The sequence below is a fragment of the Phoca vitulina genome, unplaced genomic scaffold (assembly GCF_004348235.1).
Source record: "Phoca vitulina isolate PV1807 unplaced genomic scaffold, GSC_HSeal_1.0 scaffold2, whole genome shotgun sequence".
In the NCBI taxonomy this organism is placed as follows: domain Eukaryota; kingdom Metazoa; phylum Chordata; class Mammalia; order Carnivora; family Phocidae; genus Phoca; species Phoca vitulina.
Genome location: NW_022589705.1, coordinates 76644075 through 76664035, shown reverse-complemented (window position 1 = coordinate 76664035; position 19961 = coordinate 76644075). Strand labels below are relative to the sequence as shown.

At 40.7% G+C, this 19961-nt stretch overlaps 1 protein-coding gene across 2 annotated transcripts in view; it reads left to right on the top strand.

Moving 5' to 3' along the window:
• Positions 1-99: 99 nt before the first annotated feature.
• RBBP4 (RB binding protein 4, chromatin remodeling factor) overlaps positions 100-19961 on the top strand; it is a 23081-nt gene continuing 3219 nt past the window's right edge. The window contains exons 1-11 of one of the 2 annotated variants that reach the window (XM_032388837.1): positions 100-299; positions 887-1034; positions 6590-6735; positions 13163-13336; positions 13689-13804; positions 13922-14082; positions 14177-14303; positions 14435-14512; positions 17276-17352; positions 17465-17522; positions 17610-17720. In XM_032388837.1, the coding sequence (XP_032244728.1) occupies positions 284-299; positions 887-1034; positions 6590-6735; positions 13163-13336; positions 13689-13804; positions 13922-14082; positions 14177-14303; positions 14435-14512; positions 17276-17352; positions 17465-17522; positions 17610-17720 (1212 nt within the window). In that variant the 5' untranslated portion in view covers positions 100-283. Of the gene's footprint in view, positions 300-567; positions 716-886; positions 1035-6589; positions 6736-13162; positions 13337-13688; positions 13805-13921; positions 14083-14176; positions 14304-14434; positions 14513-17275; positions 17353-17464; positions 17523-17609; positions 17721-19961 lie in introns of those variants that run through there. The other variant, XM_032388844.1, reaches the window with a different exon arrangement.

Below are 19961 nucleotides of genomic sequence, written 5' to 3'. Positions count from 1 at the left end.
GGAAGTCGGGTCCGGGCCGTGTGGGGGCAGGGGAGGGGCGCGCGCCTCGGACCCGCAGAAAGCGACTCTGCGTGTCTGGATAGGCTGCGAACGCGGCTTCCCCGCCCACCCTACCATTCGGGGCGCTCCGATTGGCCAGTGTTGGCGCGAAGGTGCTCGAGTCGGACCTCACGCAGGGGCAGCAGGAAACAATAGAGGCCGCGCGCGCAGAGCGAGCGCCCGTAGCCTCCCCGCCCCTCCTGCAACGCTCGACCCCGGGATCCCCCCGGCCTGCCTGCCCGCCATGGCCGACAAGGAAGGTGAGGCTGCTGGGGCCGCCCGAGGAGGGCGGGGGGTGCCGGGCTGGCGCCGCGGCCTCGACAGGGCCTAGCAGTGAAGACAAGCCCGACTCTTGAGTGCTGTCCCCACCATCGAAGGCGTGAGGAGAAATCGCCCCGCGGGGCGGGCTAACGGCGCGCCAGTTCCTCCGGCGCGGAGGCCTGTCGCCGCGGCGTGGAGCTGGTGGGGGGGCCCGGGCCGCTATTTGGTCCCTCCCCGCGCTCCCTGTCGGTCCGCCCGCCTCTCCCGGTTCTGCCTGCGCCGTTCCCCACCCCAGGGGCCGGTGTGCGGGCTTCCGCGCCGGTTCTGTAGACTCAGCGCGAACGGGAGCGTGCTCGTGAGGCCCGGCGCCGTCGCCCGAACGGCTAACGGAGTGACGGGCCTGGCTAGCCCGAGAGTAATAGCGGGCCCGCGCGGGTGGAGAGGGGTGTTGGTACCTCCGCCGGGGGGAGATTTACACATAGCTCCTCCATTTCAGAATCTGGACTCGAGCAGGGCCGGTAGCTTAGGAAGTGTTGACTCGGTTTCCATTTGTGTTCGCTAACTTAATTTGTTTTTAACTTTTTAGCAGCCTTTGATGACGCAGTAGAAGAACGTGTGATCAACGAAGAGTACAAAATATGGAAAAAGAATACCCCTTTTCTTTACGATTTGGTGATGACCCATGCTCTGGAGTGGCCTAGCCTAACTGCACAGTGGCTTCCAGATGTAACCAGGTGATGTGAATCTTTTGAACGTTATCTTGTTATGTCCTCCTCAGTGTAGATTTCTCACGTTGATTTTCCCTGTTTTCCTCCAGTCACCCAAAGAGAGCACGTGATCAAAACCTATTGGTGACGTTTTTTTCCTAGGCCAAAAAATAAGACAAAATGTAAAAATAGTTTTGCAGTGTACCTGATAAGAGAAAACTTGTTTTCTTTTCCTGATAACGAATTGAATAGCCTGTTGTAACTACAGTTGACCAAATAATGTAAAATGTGTCAGCTTTCCAAAAAATGCTATGATGAGTTCAGTTTTTTCAGCAAAACATTGGAATCTAGAGGTGGTAGCTGGTTAGTATGAAGATTTATGTGACATGGTACTTGCCTTCAAGGAGCGCATGTATAGTTGAAGAGGCTGATGTAAACTAATAGTTACAGTTACATGTGCTAAGAGCAGTTTTACAGAGATACTTAGGATGTTCAGAACTAACACCTGAAGGTGGGATGGTTTTTATATAAGGGAATTGTGCATAGTGAGAGATTAATCACATGTAGGGTAGGTCTTACACCTGAGAAGCTTACCTCTGAGAAGATAAAATAGTACTTAGTTTACCTTCCATTTATTTAGGGTCTGGTAGGTACCACATATCATGGTGTGCAAGTTTAGATAAGACACTCTCCCAGCCGTGACTTCTTGTGTATATAGTATGGTACATATCCCCACCCCCATTATTTGTAGGGAGTATGGCTGAGAATCCCCAGTGGATGTCCGAAACCATGGATAGTACTGAACTCTATATTATGTATTTTCCTATACATAAGTGCGGTAAAGCTTAATTTGTAAATTAGACACGTAAGAGGCTAATAATAAAGCAGTGATTATAATAATATACCATAATAAAAGCTATCTGATTGTGGTCTCTTGCTGTCAAAATCTCTCACTGTACTCACCCTTCTTGTGATGTTGAGAAAATGCCTATGTGATGAAATAAAATGAGATGAATGACATGGGCATTGTGATGAAGTATTAGGCTACTATTGACCTGATGATAAGTCAGAAGGAAGATCATCTACTTCCGGAGGGGTTGTGGTTGACCGCGGGTAACTAAAACCACGGATGGGGGGGCTACTGTGTTACAGTAAAAAATAATTATAAGAGTGGCACAGATAAAATGATCAGGGCAAGGAAGAATTACCTCAACCTAGGGTACCGTGAAAGGCTTCCAGGAGGAAGTGACAGTGCAAAGATGGAGGTGAATTTATTTATTTATTTATTTTTTTTTAATAAAGATTTTATTTGAGAGAGAGAGAGAGCACATGAGAGGGGGGAGGGTCAGAGGGAGAAGCAGACTCCCCGCTGAGCAGGGAGCCTGATGCGGGACTCGATCCCGGGACTCCAGGATCATGACCTGAGCCGAAGGCAGTCGCTTAACCAACTGAGCCACCCAGGTGCCCTGAAGGTGAATTTAAATACAAGATTTTATCAAGACCAATGTGCCTGTTGGGATAATGGGTTTTCTTTTATAAAATTGCTTCACCATTCAGAATAGCATTTAAAAATTATGTGCTGAATAACTAAATTTCTTCAAAATTCATGTCTTCAGAATTCAAGATCTTGCAGAATGTGGTTATTAGGCTATGTTTCAGCTCAACAAGTAATGGAAATTTGATACAAATTTTACTAATAACTTAAAGAGGTTGCTACCTTCACAGTGGCATTAAAAAATGAAGAAGTCTGCCCTAATGATGTTTACCAAACTCCTAATAAATACCTAGAAATTTAGAGTTGGAAGCTTCATCATGACCAGGAGTTCCCATGTTCAACTAATTGAGCATCAGAATTATTTAAGTTCAATGTGCCTGGCTGGCATAGTTGGTTAATTGCCCAACTCTTGGTTTCTGCTCAGGTTGTGATCTCAGGGTTGTGAGATTGAGCTCCACCTCGGGCTCTGCACGGGTGTCTCCTTAAGCTTCTCTCTCCCTCTGCACCTCCCCCCACACTCTTTCTAAAAATATATATATTTTTTTTAAAGAATTATTTGAGTTCAGGTTAAGTGGAGTCATTTCTCTCAGGAGTTCTCAGTAATAAACCATTTAGGAACTGGTGGCAGAGTACTTGATGAAAAATAGTTGAATGGTGATTCCACAGTCATGAGCCATATCATATTCGATCAGTGGATCAACATGGCCACCCCACGCCTACTAAATCATTCTGGAGCCATATTTTTAAGAACCTTGCTATGGGGCGCCTGAGTGGCTCAGTCGTTAGGCGTCTGCCTTCGGCTCAGGATGATCCTGGGGTCCTGGGATCGAGCCCCACATCGGGCTCCCTGCTCCGCGGGAAGCCTGCTTCTCCCTCTCCCACTCTCCCTGCTGTGTTCCTCTCTCGCTGTGTCTCTCTCTCTGTCAAATAAATAAATAAAATCTTTAAAAAAAAAAAACACCTTGCTATATAATGCAATAATTAGCTCAACTTGGAAAGCAATGAATTAGACTAAATTCCCCAAGGTTGAAATCTGTGTTATCTTAGTAACTTTCTACTTTAGCAGAACTAGGTAAATAAACCTTTTTGCAGTGTTTGACGTTGGTCCAAATACCCAGCCTCTACCTTTTTTTTTTTGTATATATACGTATACGTATATATATACACACACATATATATACACATATATACGTATATATACATATATATATACATATAACAATGCTAATTTTTTTTAGATTTTATTTATTTATTTTGAGTGAGAGTGGGAGGTGGCAAAATGTTCAAGCAGACTCCTGCTGAGCTCAGAGCCCCACACAGGGCTCAGTCCCACGACCCATGACATCATGACCTGAGCTGAAATTGTGAGTTGGACTCTTAACCGACTGAGCCACCCAGGCGCCCCAGCAGTACTAATTTTCTTTTTAAGATGAGGATTACTTAGAAGCAAGCATACCTAATGTCAAGTGTTTAATTTTTGTGTCTGTTGGTCTTTTGTGTGTGTGTGTGTGTGGTGGTAGTGGTGGTATTTATTCATATCCTTTTTTTAAAAAAATACAGTTGTAGTTCTGTAATACTTTTCTTCCCTCACTTCCTGTGGTTCTTTGTTTACCCTAAATGCAGGTATTCCCAGTTTTGTGTTGACAGCTCTCTTTCTTTCCTCTACTTTTTCTTTCTTTTTTTTTTTTTTTTAAGATTTTATTTATTTGACAGAGAGAGACACAGCGAGAGGGAACACAAGCAGGGGGAGTGGGAGAGAGCAAAGCAGACTTCCCGCTGAGCAGGGACTCGATCCCAGGACCCTGGGATCGTGACCTGAGCCGAAGGCAGGTGCTTAACAACTGAGCCACCCAGGTGCCCTCTACTTTTTCTATGTAGGATATAGATATCTATTGCCTCTGTGCAGAGTAATTCCTATTGGTTATCTCTAGACCCAACTTCTGAGCTTTTCCTGAATTTTCAGCTGCCTGTTGGTGTCTTCTCTGGAGTATCTTACGGTCTTCCCCAACATCACATGTTCCAGACTGAGTATCTTCTTTCCATAGAGTCCCACTCCAGCTTTCTCCTATTGTTTCTATTTCTCTTTATCATAGTTGACTTTGGTTTGACATTTCCTAGGTTTTTCTCTTTTCTTCACTTGACAGTTCATTTACAAGCTCCAGTGGATTCTATTATGTAATATCTTTCTTTTCTAGACCAGGGGTTCTCAGACTTGAACATGTATCATAATCAGCTGGAGGGATTATAAGATAGGCCATTGTGCCCAACATCCCAGGTTCCTAATTTAGTAGGTCTGGAGTGGATCTGAGAATTTAATTTGCCTTTCTAGCTGAAGTTCCTAAGTGATGCTGATGCTGTTGGTCCTGATACCACACTTGAAGAACCTCTGCTTTACACTGTTAGATTAATCCTTCTGTGGTAATTCAGATGGTGTTAGGTCCCTTAGACATTTTCCATGGTCCCTTGTTCCCCCTGTAGCATAGAGTCGTGAATGCCTTAAGGTGGCATTCAGCACCCTAGAATCTGTTTTTTAGCCTTCTCTCTTTGACTGCATTTTCCCACATCCAAAGTCAAATTGGGATATTGGTCCTAGTAGTTGTATGATGTTAAGCAAGTTTGCCTACTTTTCCTAAACCTCAAGTATCTTCATCTTTAAGTGATACATGGTTTGTAAACAGCTTAGGTGTCTGGGATTTTGTGGACTTGCCCTTTGCTCAGTTCCCTTTCCTTGGAATACTGTTTACCAGAGCCCTTATCTCTTCTGGGTTTTAGCTCCCATTTTGACGTCTGCTGAAGTATCACCTCTTTAACGGACACTTCCTTAATTCCAGAAGTAATCTTTCTTATATAAACTCCCATCTTCTTGTGTGCCTTTCATGTAGTACTGGTTGACTTATATTTCTTTTCTTTTTCTCCTTAGCTAATTTTGATTTTTTTAAATTTTATTTCATTATGTTAATCACCGTACATTACATCGTTACTTTTTGATGTAGTGTTCCATGATTCATTGTTTGTGCATAACACCCAGTGCTCCATGCAGAACGTGCCCTCTTTAATACTCATCATCAGTCTAACCCGTCCCCCCACCCCCCTCCCCTCTAGAACCCTCAGTTTGTTTCTCAGAGTCCATAGTCTCTCATGGTTCATCTCCCCCTCCGACTTATATTTTAATTATTTATGTACGTGACTATCTAATTGCCCCTAGCTTTTCGAGTGCACGAATCATGTCTTAATCATTTTTGTACTTCATTGTATTTGGCACAATTTGCTTACTGATTAGGTACTTGGTAAATATTTGAACAATTAGTTTACCTAATGTTATTTTCTTTCCTTTACCTTTTAATGAAGTAATCTAAAGTGTTAGTGTACCCAGCAATTGTTTTCTTTACCCCCAACCTATTGTAAAGGGTGAGTAATTAATTCACATTTTATTCCGTTAGATGTTTCCCCAAAGTAATTGTAAATTTTTGGCCAACTTAAGAAATATTTACAAAACTAAGTGCTGTGTGATCCTCCTTATACTCCTCTATGGAAGATACAATAAAAGTCAGAAATATGGGGATGCCTGGGTGGCTTGGTCAGTTAAGCATCTCTCTATGGCTTAAGTCATGATCCCAGAGTCTTGGGATCAAGTCCTGCATCAGCCTCCTCGCGCAGCGGGGAGCCTGCTTCTCCCTCTGCCTGCCACTCCCCCTGCTTGTGCTCTCTCTCTCTCTGACAAATAAATAAAATCTTAAAAAAAAAAAAAGGTCAGAAATGTGGCTTTTTTTTTGTTTTTAAAGATTTATTTATTTACTTGACAGAGCAGAAGCAGGGGGAGCGGCAGGGAGAGGGAGAAGCAGGTTCCCTGTGGAGCAGGGACCCCCGATTCGGGGCTTGATCCCAGGACGCTGGGATCATGACCTGAGCCGAAGACAAACGCTTAACCGACGGAGCCACCCAGGTGCCCCAGAAATGTGGCTCTCGATAAGTTTTTCTTCCCAAAACCTAGTTGTAATAGTGCCTTTTGCATACCAAGTATATCACTGACTTCATTGTCTCTCTTAGTGTTACTAATTTGAATAGTGACCATGTATTGCTATTACAGACCGGAAGGGAAAGACTTCAGCATTCATCGACTTGTCCTGGGAACACACACGTCAGATGAACAAAACCATCTTGTGATAGCCAGTGTGCAGCTCCCTAACGATGATGCTCAGTTTGATGCTTCACACTACGACAGTGAGAAAGGAGGTAGGAGTCTTCAAACTGAAAGAAGGAATGATGTATGGGTTATATCTTTCGTATCTTTGAATTATCATGAAAAGGGTATAAAGTTTGATTAAGTAACCTGTCAAATTAGTAATAAGATTTTGAGCTTTGGAAACCCTACGTTTGCAATACAGATATTATTAGATACCTGGTTCTATGTCTTTTTTAGAAACCCTCCTCTACTAGATTGGTGGGGGGGGTTTCTAGAATTGAAAGAAGCTAAAATCCACCATTCATTCATTCTTTTATTTTTTTTTTTAAGTTGTATTTATGTAATCTCTACACTCAATGTGGGGCTCAAACTCAACCCTAAGACCCTGAGATCAAGAGTCGTATGCTCTTCTGACTGAGCCAGCCAGGTGCCCCTTTATTGGTGGGGGGGGAGGGACTTTTTTTTTATTCCAGCTTTATTGAGATGTAATTGACATATAACTTTATGTAAGTTTAAGTTGTACAAGGTGTTGATTTGATACACTCATATATTGCAAATTATTACCATCATAGGTTTTTTTGTTTTTTTTTAAGATTTTGCTTTTAAGTAATCTCTATACCCAACTCACAACCCCGAGATCAAGAGTCACATTCTCTACCAACTAAGCCAGCCAGGTGCCCCCAAAGTCCACCATTTATTACTGGTGTGCATGCATGCATTTGTGCATTCTCAGCATGGGAGATAATTGCCCCAAGGGGATGAAAATTGGTTCTTGGAATGGGGGATGTGTGAAAATAATCTTAATTCTTTTTTTTTTTTTTTTTAAGATTTTATTTATTTATTTGACAGAGAGAGACACAGCAAGAGAGGGAACACAAGCAGGGGGAGTGGGAGAGGGAGAAGCAGGCTTCCCGTGGAGCAGGGAGCCCGATGTGGGGCTCGATCCCAGGACCCTGGAATCATGACTTGAGCTGAAGGCAGGCGCCTAACGACTGAGCCACCCAGGCACCCCAACAATCTTTATTCTTTAAACGTATAAAGCACAGATATACATGGTATACATAAATACACAGGATATCTGTGGTATTAAAACTTCATCAGGAGTGTCAGAAAAGATGTTTTATAAGGTTTTTTAGAGGGGGGAAAAAGATTGAGAAACAATGACTTAAATTACCCTTTCCATTTTGAAGTGGTAGAAATGACTTAACCATGACACTTGATACGTATATAAAAATTAAATGAGCCATTTAATTCTATATTAGGAGATAATCTAAGGGTTTAGCTGTTCATGAAATACTTAACTCTTTCCCTTTTAATAGAGGTGGAAATGGATGAGTTACCTTTGTTGTTATCCCTAATTTTAAATTAATACCAAGAGATAAAAGATACACTCTCATTGAGATATGTGATCTAAAAAATGGATATTTAATGTTAAATTTCTCCTGATTAGTAGAATCCATTCTTAGATTAAGTTCTTTTGGGCTCCAGTTACTTGCCAGGATTCTTGTGTGCAGTTAATCTTTTGATCACTCCATATTTCTTTGTGGTGATACAGAATGCAAAGTAGTAAGTTCTTAAGATAAAGGTCCACAAATATGATTTTGTGTCACTGACCCAACAATTATTGGGAAGTTATTCTCTGGGTAGACATTAGTGTTGGGGTGGGGTGGGGATGGACACTGAACTTAAGAGTCCAAGGTCTTGGGCTTGAGATCCTGTTATGCCACTCACTAGCTGTGTGGTTTTGGATAAATCATTTAGTTTCTCTGAGCGTCAGCTTCCTTTCTATTAAATGAAGATAAATTGTTTTTAAATAGGATTTTTGGTTATTTAGTGACAAAGCAAATACTCTGGTAATGTAATAAATTTTTTTTAGAAATCAAAGCAAATAGAGAACTATGGACTCTGCCACTGCCATAAACCTATCTTCTACATATAGATGACTGTTAAATTGTTTTTTGAATGATTTATCTATCCCATTTATTGGCTCACTCATTCAACATATATGTTGAGTACTTACTGTACGCCGGGCTTTTTTCTTGGTACTAAGGATGCAGCATAGAATATGCTTTTCTGACCTGATGTATCTTGGACATCTTTATGTTTAAGATGTATCTCCTTTTGATGGTTGTATACTATGTCATAATTAACCATCCCTTATTTGACATTTAAGTGGTTTCCAATTTTCTGGCTTGAAAAACAATTCTTGTACCATGTCTTGCATAGTTTTGCTATAAAATAATTTTCTAAGTGGAATGCTGATCAAAGGGCAAGAACATTTTCAAGTAAAATTAGTAACTGCTGTTGCCCTCCAAAAAAGATTCACAGTCCCACCAATAGCGATGTATTTATGTGTGTTTCTCCATGTCCTTGCCAACATTGGATTTACTTGTCCCAACTTCCGTCTGAAAGCCTTCAGATTTTGTGTCATTCTTGGAAATGCCTTTATTATTCCAAGATTTTAAAATATTTACCTGTTATTTTCTTATGCTTATTTATGTTTTGGCCATTAAAACTGTTATCTTTCTGGAATTTGTTTTGGCATTGGGTATGGAGTAGGAATCCAAGCATTTTTCTAAGTGGTTAGCAATTTTTTAAAAATACTATTTGCTGGGGGCACTTGGGTGGCTGTCGGTTAAGCTTAATTCCGACTCTTGATCAGTTCAGGTCTTGATATCAGGGTGGTGAGTTCAAGCCCTGCATTGGGCTCCATGCTAGGCATGGAAGCTACTTTAAAAAAAAAAAAATTCCAGGGGCGCCTGGGTGGCTCAGTCGTTACGAGTCTGCCTTTGGCTCAGGTCATGACCCCAGGGTCCTGGGATCGAGCCCCACATCGGGCTCCCTGCTCAGCGGGAAGCCTGCTTCTCCCTCTCCCACTCCCCCTGCTTGTGTTCCTGCTCTCGCTATCTCTCTCTCTGTCAAATAAATAAATAAAATCTTAAAAAATTCCATTTGCTGGCAAATTGTTTTCTTCACTGGTTGTTGAAGTGGCATTTTTTTTTTTTTTTTAACATATGTACTCAGATCTTTTCTGGTAACTGAGTTTTTTTAATAACATCAAACCCAACTTTTGCTTTATCCCCCTTAATTAATGCTTAATTACAGAGGAACAATTAAAAATACTGGTAATGCGTGATACATTTGTACAACTATATAAATCACCCTATTTAATCCTCATAGGGAAACTGATACTCAATAGTTGTTTTGTAACTTGCCCTAAGGTTACACAGCTTATCTCCCTTTCTCTCTCTTCTCTTCCTTTTACTCCTCCCCCCCCCCCCTTCAGATCACTGGATAGGCTTGGTGCTTTAAAGAAGGGTGGTGCTCTCTTCTCTATGGTCTTAACAATTGTGGAAGTAGATAATATCCTAATGTCTTTTGGGTGGTTATTAGGTAGATAGCTTACTAGTCAGTCTTGCTCTCAGATGAAATATTCTGGGCTCTCAGATTGAACTATTATAATTAGTTACCATCCACTTGACCCCGTTTGGTTTTAGGTAATGGATGGCAGACAGCTTCAAAAGATCATTGAACTTTCAAAGTGAAAACTGAAAACTGGCTTTGTCCTGTTTTGACAGTAAAAAGAATTTGTGTGTTTATATTAGGGTCAGCCTGGCTATAGTCATATTTTAAGCCCTTGTCAAATAGATTAGATGTAAAATTTTACTTATGACTCTGTTATCAAGATCTTTCAATACCAGCAAGTTTATTTTTAGCGATTTATTTGGAGAATTTTTTTTAAGATATCTTTAGTCTTTTCTCTGAATTGTATAAAATAAACTTATTAAATCATGGTGAGATAGTTGAATATTTGTTGTTAGAGTTTACTCTTTTTTTGATAAAAAGGTAGTTTATGGACTCAAAGAGTGGCTTACAGGTAGAAATCACTTCTGGTTACCCGTTTGTGGGGGAGGGTGGATATTGGTTGGGAGGGACATGATAGTACCTTCTGGGAAGCTGGAGATGTTCTATATTTTGATCTGGGTGCTGGTTTTCCCAGTGTATACATTTGTAAAAATTTGTCAAGCTAGGCACTTTTAGTACATTATAGCTCAAGTCCCCCCCCACATGTTTTGTTGTTTTGTTTTTTTTTTTAAGATTTTATTTATTTATTTGACAGAGAGACAGTGAGACAGGGAACACAAGCCGGGGGAGTGGGAGAGGGAGAAGCAGGCTTCCTGCCGAGCAGGGAGCCCTTCACGGGGCTCGATCCCAGGACCTTGGGATCATGACCTGAGCCGAAGGCAGACACTGAACAACTGAGCCACCCAGGCGCCCCCCCCCCCCCCGCCAAGTTTTTTTAAAAGAGTTTTATATGGAGAGAAGCAAACAAAATAGGAATACAACTGGGCCTTGATAGTCATTTATTGTACATTGATACCTCAGTCTTTGTTTCCTACTTCAGATTTGGCCTTTTGTCTGTCAGCTTCAGCTTGGGAACCCCTAATTATTTTTTAAATAGATGAGTCCTCATCTTTGTAAAAAGTCCATTGTGAATCGTCTAAGCTGACTTACTACTGTATTTTAACCACAGTTAGGGAGACACCCTCTGTTTAGTATGTCTCCAATACCAAAATACCCCACATTATGTAGTCAGTGCCCTTGCTCTGCGGGCTCGGCGGCAGCTGTTCCCCTTCCCTTGTCATCGGGATCGCTTTTCTGGCAGTTAGGCTTTTTTGTCATAGTCATCTGTAGTACTGTTTTTTCTCTCTGTGTTTAGACTGAAAGTTCTTTGCAATCCCTATCTTATACCTTCTTTTTTACATTGTAGATACTCGAGGTCTAGAGTTCTGGGGGGAAATTCATTTAATGTGGGGTTGTTTTCTCCTTTAGAGTCTATTCTGAGTTTTTAATTTTAGATTTTTAGTCTTTATGAGACATTTGCATTTCAACTGTAAAAAGTTATTTGGAAATTGAAAGTTATCTAATCTGCCAGCCATATTACCCATCTATGTCCTTGCTTTTTGAAAAGATTTTTGTCCTTCAAAGTGTGACACTTGTGTAACAGTGCTGTTGACAGGGTTTTAATTTACAAGTTACTCTCACAACTTTTCTTTATGGAGAAGATATTTGAGACTCAGAAATTGAAGACCTTCCCCAAATCAAGCTTTGGCAGTCAGTTAGGCCAAGGTCCGACTCTTAAGTATCTTATCATGCTGCTTTCTGTAATTCTTCGACTAATCATTAACTACCTTTGTTTATATGTTGCTTTGCCAAGATTTACATAATCACAAATTATATTGTTATACATTTTATAATGGCACTTGGGAGAACTAAGTGCATACAGTAGTCAAATGTGAATAAAAAATGTTTTTATCTAGTCCTTGCCTGCCTGGTTTATTTCAGCTAAGGATTGTGGTTGGCATATATAAGTGGGGGTTAAGGAAAATGGAACTAGCTATTGTGGCTCTGTTTTTCCTCACTGGACTAAGAGAAATGGTACAGGGAAAAGATAATGGTGTGATGGTATTTCAGCAAGGTCATTCCAAACTACAGCTTCAAATAGATGGTGTAAAGGGAACTCTTTAGTATCTGGCACACTGTGTACTTTAATATTCATTAAAATAGTAACTTAAGGGGCACATGGCTGGAGTAGACGGTTGAGCATCTTGAGTCTTGGTTTCACCTCAGGTCATGGTCTTGGGATGGGCCCCATGTCGGGCTCTGCACTCAGTGCGGAGTCTGCTTGGGATTCTCTCTCTCTCCCTCCGCCCCTCCTGCTCATGCTCACATGCACATGCTCTCTCGCTCTCTCTCTCTCAAATAAATCTTAAAAAAATAAAATAGGGCACCTGGGTGGCTCAGTCGTTAAGCGTCTGCCTTCAGCTCAGGTCATGATCCCAGTGGGATCGAGCCCCGCATCGGGCTCCCTGCTCCGCGGGAAGCCTGCTTCTCCCTCTCCCATTCCCCCTGCTGTGTTTCCTCTCTCGCTGTGTCTCTCTCTGTCAAATAAATAAATAAAATCTTTAAAAATAATAATAATACAGTAACTTGGATTTTATTTATTCAGCACTTTTTGTTACTTTAAATGGGATTTGAAAATTGCTTATTGAGAATCTACTTTCGAAGTGGAAATGGTAGTGTTCCTGACTTTTAGATAGTATTATAACGTTTGTTAAATAACTATCTAGAATTGGTGTAGGTATAGCTGAAAGAGTATTAGGCTAGGAATCAGGAAAATGGGAATTCACATTAGGTTCAGCCGTAGTCCTGTCACTAAGAACAGATTAACGTAGGTACTCCAAATTTCTGTTTTTCTTGGTAAAATTTTGGGGGATATTAACCGTCTTCCTTACTGTGTAGGGTTGCAGTAAGAATCAAATGAAATAAGAGGTATGAAAACACTTTATACTCTTAACAAATGTCTAGATTATTTCTAGTATTATACCAGGTTGCTGATAAAAAGCTTGCCTGTGTCATAATTTGAGTGACAGAGTAGCTCTTGCTTTGTCCTCATTTGCAATTTCTTATTTACAGAATTTGGAGGTTTTGGCTCAGTTAGTGGAAAAATTGAAATAGAAATCAAGATCAACCATGAAGGAGAAGTAAACCGGGCGCGTTATATGCCCCAGAACCCTTGCATCATTGCAACAAAGACTCCATCCAGTGATGTTCTTGTTTTTGACTATACAAAACATCCTTCCAAACCAGGTACTTGCCCTCTTCATTTCAAATACAGATAATGAGTCACTATGGGAATACACTGTTCCACTCAATCTGGATTTAATTGCTTGTTATTTGTATATTTTAACATCTTGTGATGTATATTGGTATATGTGGATATTCTTCCTTTGTTCTTCTTACCTAGGTGAAAAAAAATGCTTTTTTTTTTACACAGAACAGAATAATGGTGCATTTTAAGTATTAAAAATTTGATCATAATGGGTCTGTTTTGCTATAAATATGAAGAGCTTTAGATCTCTTCATCAAAATTCCATTATGCTTTGTAGACCCAAAGAAGCAGTAGACTCTGGATAGTCTTGATATGTCTGTTAATTTGCAGACCCTTCTGGAGAGTGCAACCCAGACTTGCGTCTGCGTGGACATCAGAAGGAAGGCTATGGACTTTCTTGGAACCCAAATCTCAGTGGGCACTTACTTAGTGCTTCAGACGACCATGTACGTGTCCTTCTCATTTTGATGCAAATCTGGGCTGGTTATCAGTTGGTTTCTTTTCTGAGGTATGTGGGGAAGTGAGAAGCTTCCATTTATATAATAGTTAATTTTACATTTAAGACCATCTGCCTCTGGGACATCAGTGCTGTTCCAAAGGAAGGAAAAGTGGTGGATGCGAAGACCATCTTTACAGGACATACAGCGGTAGTAGAAGATGTTTCCTGGCATTTACTCCATGAGTCTCTGTTTGGGTCAGTTGCTGATGATCAGAAACTTATGATGTGAGTAGAATCCATGTTTTAGTTTTTTCCTTGTTGTCTAGGTTTTATATTACCCATTTCAAGCTTTTTTCATGTTTTTCCTTTTTTATTAAAGCTGGGATACTCGTTCAAACAATACTTCTAAACCAAGCCACTCAGTTGATGCTCACACTGCTGAAGTGAACTGCCTATCTTTCAATCCTTATAGTGAGTTCATTCTGGCCACAGGATCAGCCGACAAGGTCAGTTTGGTTTATTTTAAGAAAAAAACATTGGGTAAATTTCTTTTGCTTCCTTTGCACAGTGCTCTTTCAATTGCAGGTTTTCTCATTAAAAAATTATTGATTGCACTTGCTTTCCTTTTTGTACATAGACTGTTGCCTTGTGGGATCTGAGAAATCTGAAACTTAAGTTGCATTCCTTTGAATCACATAAGGATGAAATATTCCAGGTAAGAGAAACTAATGCTACATTTGTTTGTTTGTTTAAGGAAAACCTGGATGTGTGAGTAGGCACACTTGTGCTTTATCCCCTATCAATAATAGAAATCTTCTACGTATCTATGATAATCTCTGTAGGAATTGGGATTGTTATTTCTGTACTTCCTCAAACTGGTCATTGGCTACTCTTGAGGTATTAAGAAAATCAGTGCCCGATAATTGTATTCATGTTCCTGATATTTGTCTCTTCCCTTATTTCCAGAACTTGCCATGTCTATTGATTTTGCAGTTGAAGCCAAAAGTACTAGCTCCATGTTTTCTGCCTCATCAGTTTAAGCTCCTTTCTTAACATGCAAAGCTCGAGCTCCCTGATTCAATTCAAGAAATGTGGCACTATGTTCAATGCTTATTGCCAGGACACTGTGAGGAATATGTTATATATAGTCTTTGCTATCAAAGAGCTTACAGGGGTGCCTGGGTGGCTCAGTCGTTAAGTGTCTGCCTTCGGCTCAGGTCATGATCCTGAGGTCCTGGGATTGAGCCCCGCATCGGGCTCCCTGTTCCGTGGGAAGCCTTCTTCTCCCTCTCCCACTCCCCCTGCTTGTGTTCCTTCTCTTGCTCTCTCTCAGTCAAATAAATAAAATCTTTAAAAAAGAGCTTACAGTTTTATAGCAAGGAAAGGCCCATTTAGATTCACCTAACAGAAGATTGTTAAGTGTTAAGAACTAAAGGGTGGGGGCACTTACGGGTGGGTGGCTCAGTCAGTTAAGGGTCTGCCTTTGGCTCAGGTCATGATTCTGAGGTCCTGGGATTGAGCCCCGCATTGGGCTCCTTACTCAGTTAGGAGTCTGCTTCTCCCTCTGCCCCTCCCCCCAGCTTGTGCGCGCGTGCGCGCGCTCTCTCTCTCTCTCTCTCTCTCTCTCTCTCTCTCTGTCTCTCAAGTAAATAAAATCTTAAAAATGGGACGGGGGGCACCTGGGTGGCTTAGTCTGTTAAGCGGCTGCCTTCGGCTCGGATCATGGTCCCAGGGTCTTGGGATCAAATCCCGCTTCTCCCGCTGCCTGCCACTCCCCCTGCTTGTGCGCTCTCCTCTCTGTCTCTCTCTGTCAAATAAATAAATATATCTTAAGAAAAAGAACTTAAGGGTGGTCAAAGTTAATTTTGGTGTGTGAAAGGGGCCTCTGAACCAGGCTCTAGGTGAGCCATACTCCTATGCACTTGGTCTCACTTAACCTTACTTTCTACTCTTAGACTGCTCCAGTGAACATTTTGTCTTTATCCTGTCTCTTTGTCCTTGTTTGTAATGGTGTTCTTGCCTGGAGAGTATCTAAATTCTTCCCTAAGTATTGGTCACTAATGCCCTTTTATCTGTACCATGAAGCTAGGACTTTCTTTTTTTTTTTTTTTTTTTAAAGATTTTATTTATTTATTATTTGAGAGAGAGAGTGAGAGAGAGCATGAGAGGGTCAGAGGGAGAAGCAGACTCCCCACTGAGTGGGGGAGCCCGATGTGGGACTCGATCCTGGGACTCCAGGATCACGACCTGAGCTGAAGGCAGTCGCTTAACCAACTGAGCCACCCAGGCGCCCGAAGCTAGGACTTTCTTATCAAACAGTGTAACAGTATGTGATTGTTGTATGTGTGGTAGCTAACTTTAATAAAATCATTATTGTAAGGAGTCAGTTTTTTATCAGTTTTTTTTTGTTGTTTTAGTTTTTTATCAGTTTTATGTGTAATACTGAATTCATAGTAAATACTTGAGAAAATAGATACTGTATGTATGTGTTCCGTACTTTAGTTCTAAGGTCAGAATTGGATTACATTTGGCCAGAAGCCAGAATTAGTAAAACTAGATTAAGATCAGATCTTCAAAAATATAAGATGAGGGGCATCTGACTGACTCAGTAGGTGGAACATGTGACTCTTGATCTCAGGGTCATAAGTTCCAGCCCCACATTGGGTGTAGAGTTTACTTAAAAATTAAAAATTCTATATACATATGTATATATATGTGTATATGTATGTGTGTGTGTATGTATATGTGTGTGTATATATATATGATGAAATAGTTTACTTAAAATTAAAAATCTTTATTTTTTTAAGATTTTATTCATTTATTTGAAAGAGAGCGCCAGCGAGAGAGCAGCAGAGGGAGAGGGAGAGGCAGACTCCCCGCAGAGCAGGGAGCACGATGCGGGGCTCGATCCCAGGACCCTGAGATCATGACCTGAGCTGAAGGCAGCCGTTTAACCAACTGAGCCACCCAGGCGCCCCTAAAAATCTTTAACACACATACACTCACACACAGATATATATAGATACAGATATATAGATATAGATATGTATCTATATACATATAATGAAGTAGAACAAAAGCTGACATCCTGGGTTTAGTGATAGGTAGATAAGATGGTTTCTTGTATGAAGATAACCTATCAGGGTTTTTTTGTGTTTTTTGGTTTTTGGGGGTTTTTTTTTTCGTGTGTTGGGGGGAGGTTTGGGTTTTTTTGTTTTGTTTTTTGTTTTTTTATTATTTATTTATTAAGTAATCTCTGCACCCAAACTGGGGCTGGAACTTAGAACCCTGAGATCAAGAGTTGCATGATCCAACCAACTGAGCCATCCAGACACCCCCTCCAGCTCTCAGTTTTAATTATGTCTAAAATACTTTTCTTTTTTATTTATGAAATTTTTAAACTGTTAAATATAATTTAGGTATTTTCCCCTTCATTTTCTAAATAACAGCTTTTCTATTTCCTTCATTCTTACTATAGGTTCAGTGGTCGCCTCACAATGAGACTATTTTGGCTTCCAGTGGTACTGATCGCAGACTGAATGTCTGGGATTTAAGGTAAGTCTTGTATTGGTTACTGTTTGTGGAGTTACTTTCTTTATTTATAGTTTTCCAAATTAGTTACTTGGGATAAATCTCTTTTAACTTTTTAAAAATCTTTTTGTGCTAGTAAAATTGGAGAGGAACAATCCCCAGAAGATGCAGAAGATGGGCCACCAGAATTGTTGGTATGTTCTGCACATTGAGTAGTATTAAAATAGTCCATTGTTTATTGCCCTCTGCTTTTCATATCTTTGTTTTCCTCCCTCTTCCAGTTTATTCATGGTGGTCACACTGCCAAGATATCTGATTTCTCCTGGAATCCCAATGAACCTTGGGTGATTTGTTCTGTATCAGAAGACAATATCATGCAAGTGTGGCAGATGGTAAGTTTTGTCATTTATTCGGGGAACATTAGGTAAATGAGATGTAGTATCACTTCATATTTATAGACTTTATGAATACAACTGGTATCTCTGGTTAGTTTACTCCCAAGTATGACTTTAGCACTTGCTGCACCTTATCATTTTCAAATGCCTGCTCATTACCTTTATCTGCTTATCCCACTAGTATCTCCGACTTCTCTCTCCCTTCTCCTTATTCCCGTTTTCTCCTGATTTTCCTGTTTCCTATATGGCTCCAGTGTCATCACACCCCCCCACCCAGCTCAACCAACTTGAAAACTCAAGAGTTCTTCATTATCTATTCCCTTCTAGGTCTGGTTTACTTACCAGATTTTACATTGTCTATCTGCATTGTTTCTCATATCTGTACTAATCTTACAGATACACACTTACGTACCCAGCTTTCCTGTTTCTACTCCACACCCTGGTTTTTTGGTCAGGTTCTCATTACTACTTGCTAGGCTATTGCAGTAGCCTCCTTGCTGGCCTCCTGCTTTCCCTGCTTTACTAGCAGTTGAATCTTTGGGAATGGTCATTCCTTTGAAGTGGCTTGTAGCTTTGAACTTGCCTAGCACAGTTTCTACCACAATGGCACAGCATCAGATACTGCCATTTCTCCACGAAATATTACTAGATTCCAAAAACATCGCTGTTCTTTATACCCCAGTTGGGAAGTAATTACCCTTTTTTGAATTTCCAGAGTGCTTGGGATTTATAATAAAGATAACTGTAATGTCTAATATATAGCAATATAAGAAACACTTGCCTTTTGGAAATGGATGGTGGTGACAGTTGCACACAAGGTGAATGGACTTAATGCCACTGAACTGTATACTTAAAAATGGTTAAGATGGCAATTTTATGTGTATTTTACCACAGATTTTTTTTTTAATTGCATAACTTTTGAATGATGGTAGCCTGATTAATGAAAAGATTTGGAAAAAAGATTTTGTTGTTTTAGGATAGATCTAGGGGCAAGAATAAGCTCCAGGGGAAAGGTTTTGGCTCAACATGAGGAAAAATATTTTAATAACCAGAACTTTCTTGGGGTGCCTGGGTGGCTCAGTTGGTTGAGTGTCTGCCTTTGGTTCAGCAGGGAGCCTGCTTCTCCCTCTCCCTCTGCTGCTCCCCCTGCTTGTGCTGCGCTCGCTCGCTCTCAGATAAATAAAAAATCTTTAAAACAGAACTTCCTTAAAGAATAGCACTGGTAGGGCACCTGGGTGGCTCAGTTGGTTAAGCGACTGCCTTCAGCTCAGGTCATGACCCTGGAGTCCCAGGATCGAGTCCCACATCGGGCTCCCTGCTCAGCGGGGAGTCTGCTTCTCCCTCTGACCCTGCCCCCTCTCGTGCTCTCTCTCTCAAATAAATCTAAAAAAAAAAAAGCACTATTAATCAAAGTTAAAGAAATAAAATGAAAAGAAAAAGAAATGAGAGTTTTTGTGGCCTATGAGATTAACAAATTATATGGTATATCCATACTTTGGAATATCATGTATCAAAAAGAAATATACTTAGTTTTTATAAGATACTCATGACATGAAGTAGGGAAAAAGCGGATTGTAGAACAATAGCATGTTATAATCCCTCATATTAAAATTATTGTAGCTTGAGCGCCTGGGTGGCTCAGTTGGTTAAGCACTGCCTTCTGCTCAGGTCATGATCCCAGGGTCCTGGGATCAAGCCCATATCGGCCTCCCTGCTCAGCAGAGAGTCTGCTTCTCCCTCCGCCCCCCTTCACCCCTGCTCATCCTTCCTTGCACACTCTCTCTCCCTCTTCCTCTCAGATAAATAAGTAAATACTTTTTAAAAAGTCAAAATTATTGTAGCTAGTCTTGAATTTAATTATATGTAACTGTTTAGACGCTTGTTTGCCATAATGTGGCTGGTATATTTAGGGAGTTTTTGGATTTCTTTATACATTTCGGTGTATTATAATTTGTAATAATAAGTATGTAGTACACGTGTAAACAGAAGATCTACCTCACCTTTTTCCTTGTAATACACGCACGTATAATTAATATAAAAAGAGTTCTGACAGGAAGGTGAAATGTGCTGCCTTGGATAGCCTGTCAATTAGATACGTTAGTAGTTGCCGTGGGGATGTTGTAGGAGGTTGAACTATATCACCTTCGGGCCAGGTTGTTCCTTTACTCAGTTTTTTTAGAATTGTAAAAGAAAAAAAAGAATTGTAAAACAAGTAAATATTTTGTCTTTGTCCAAGTT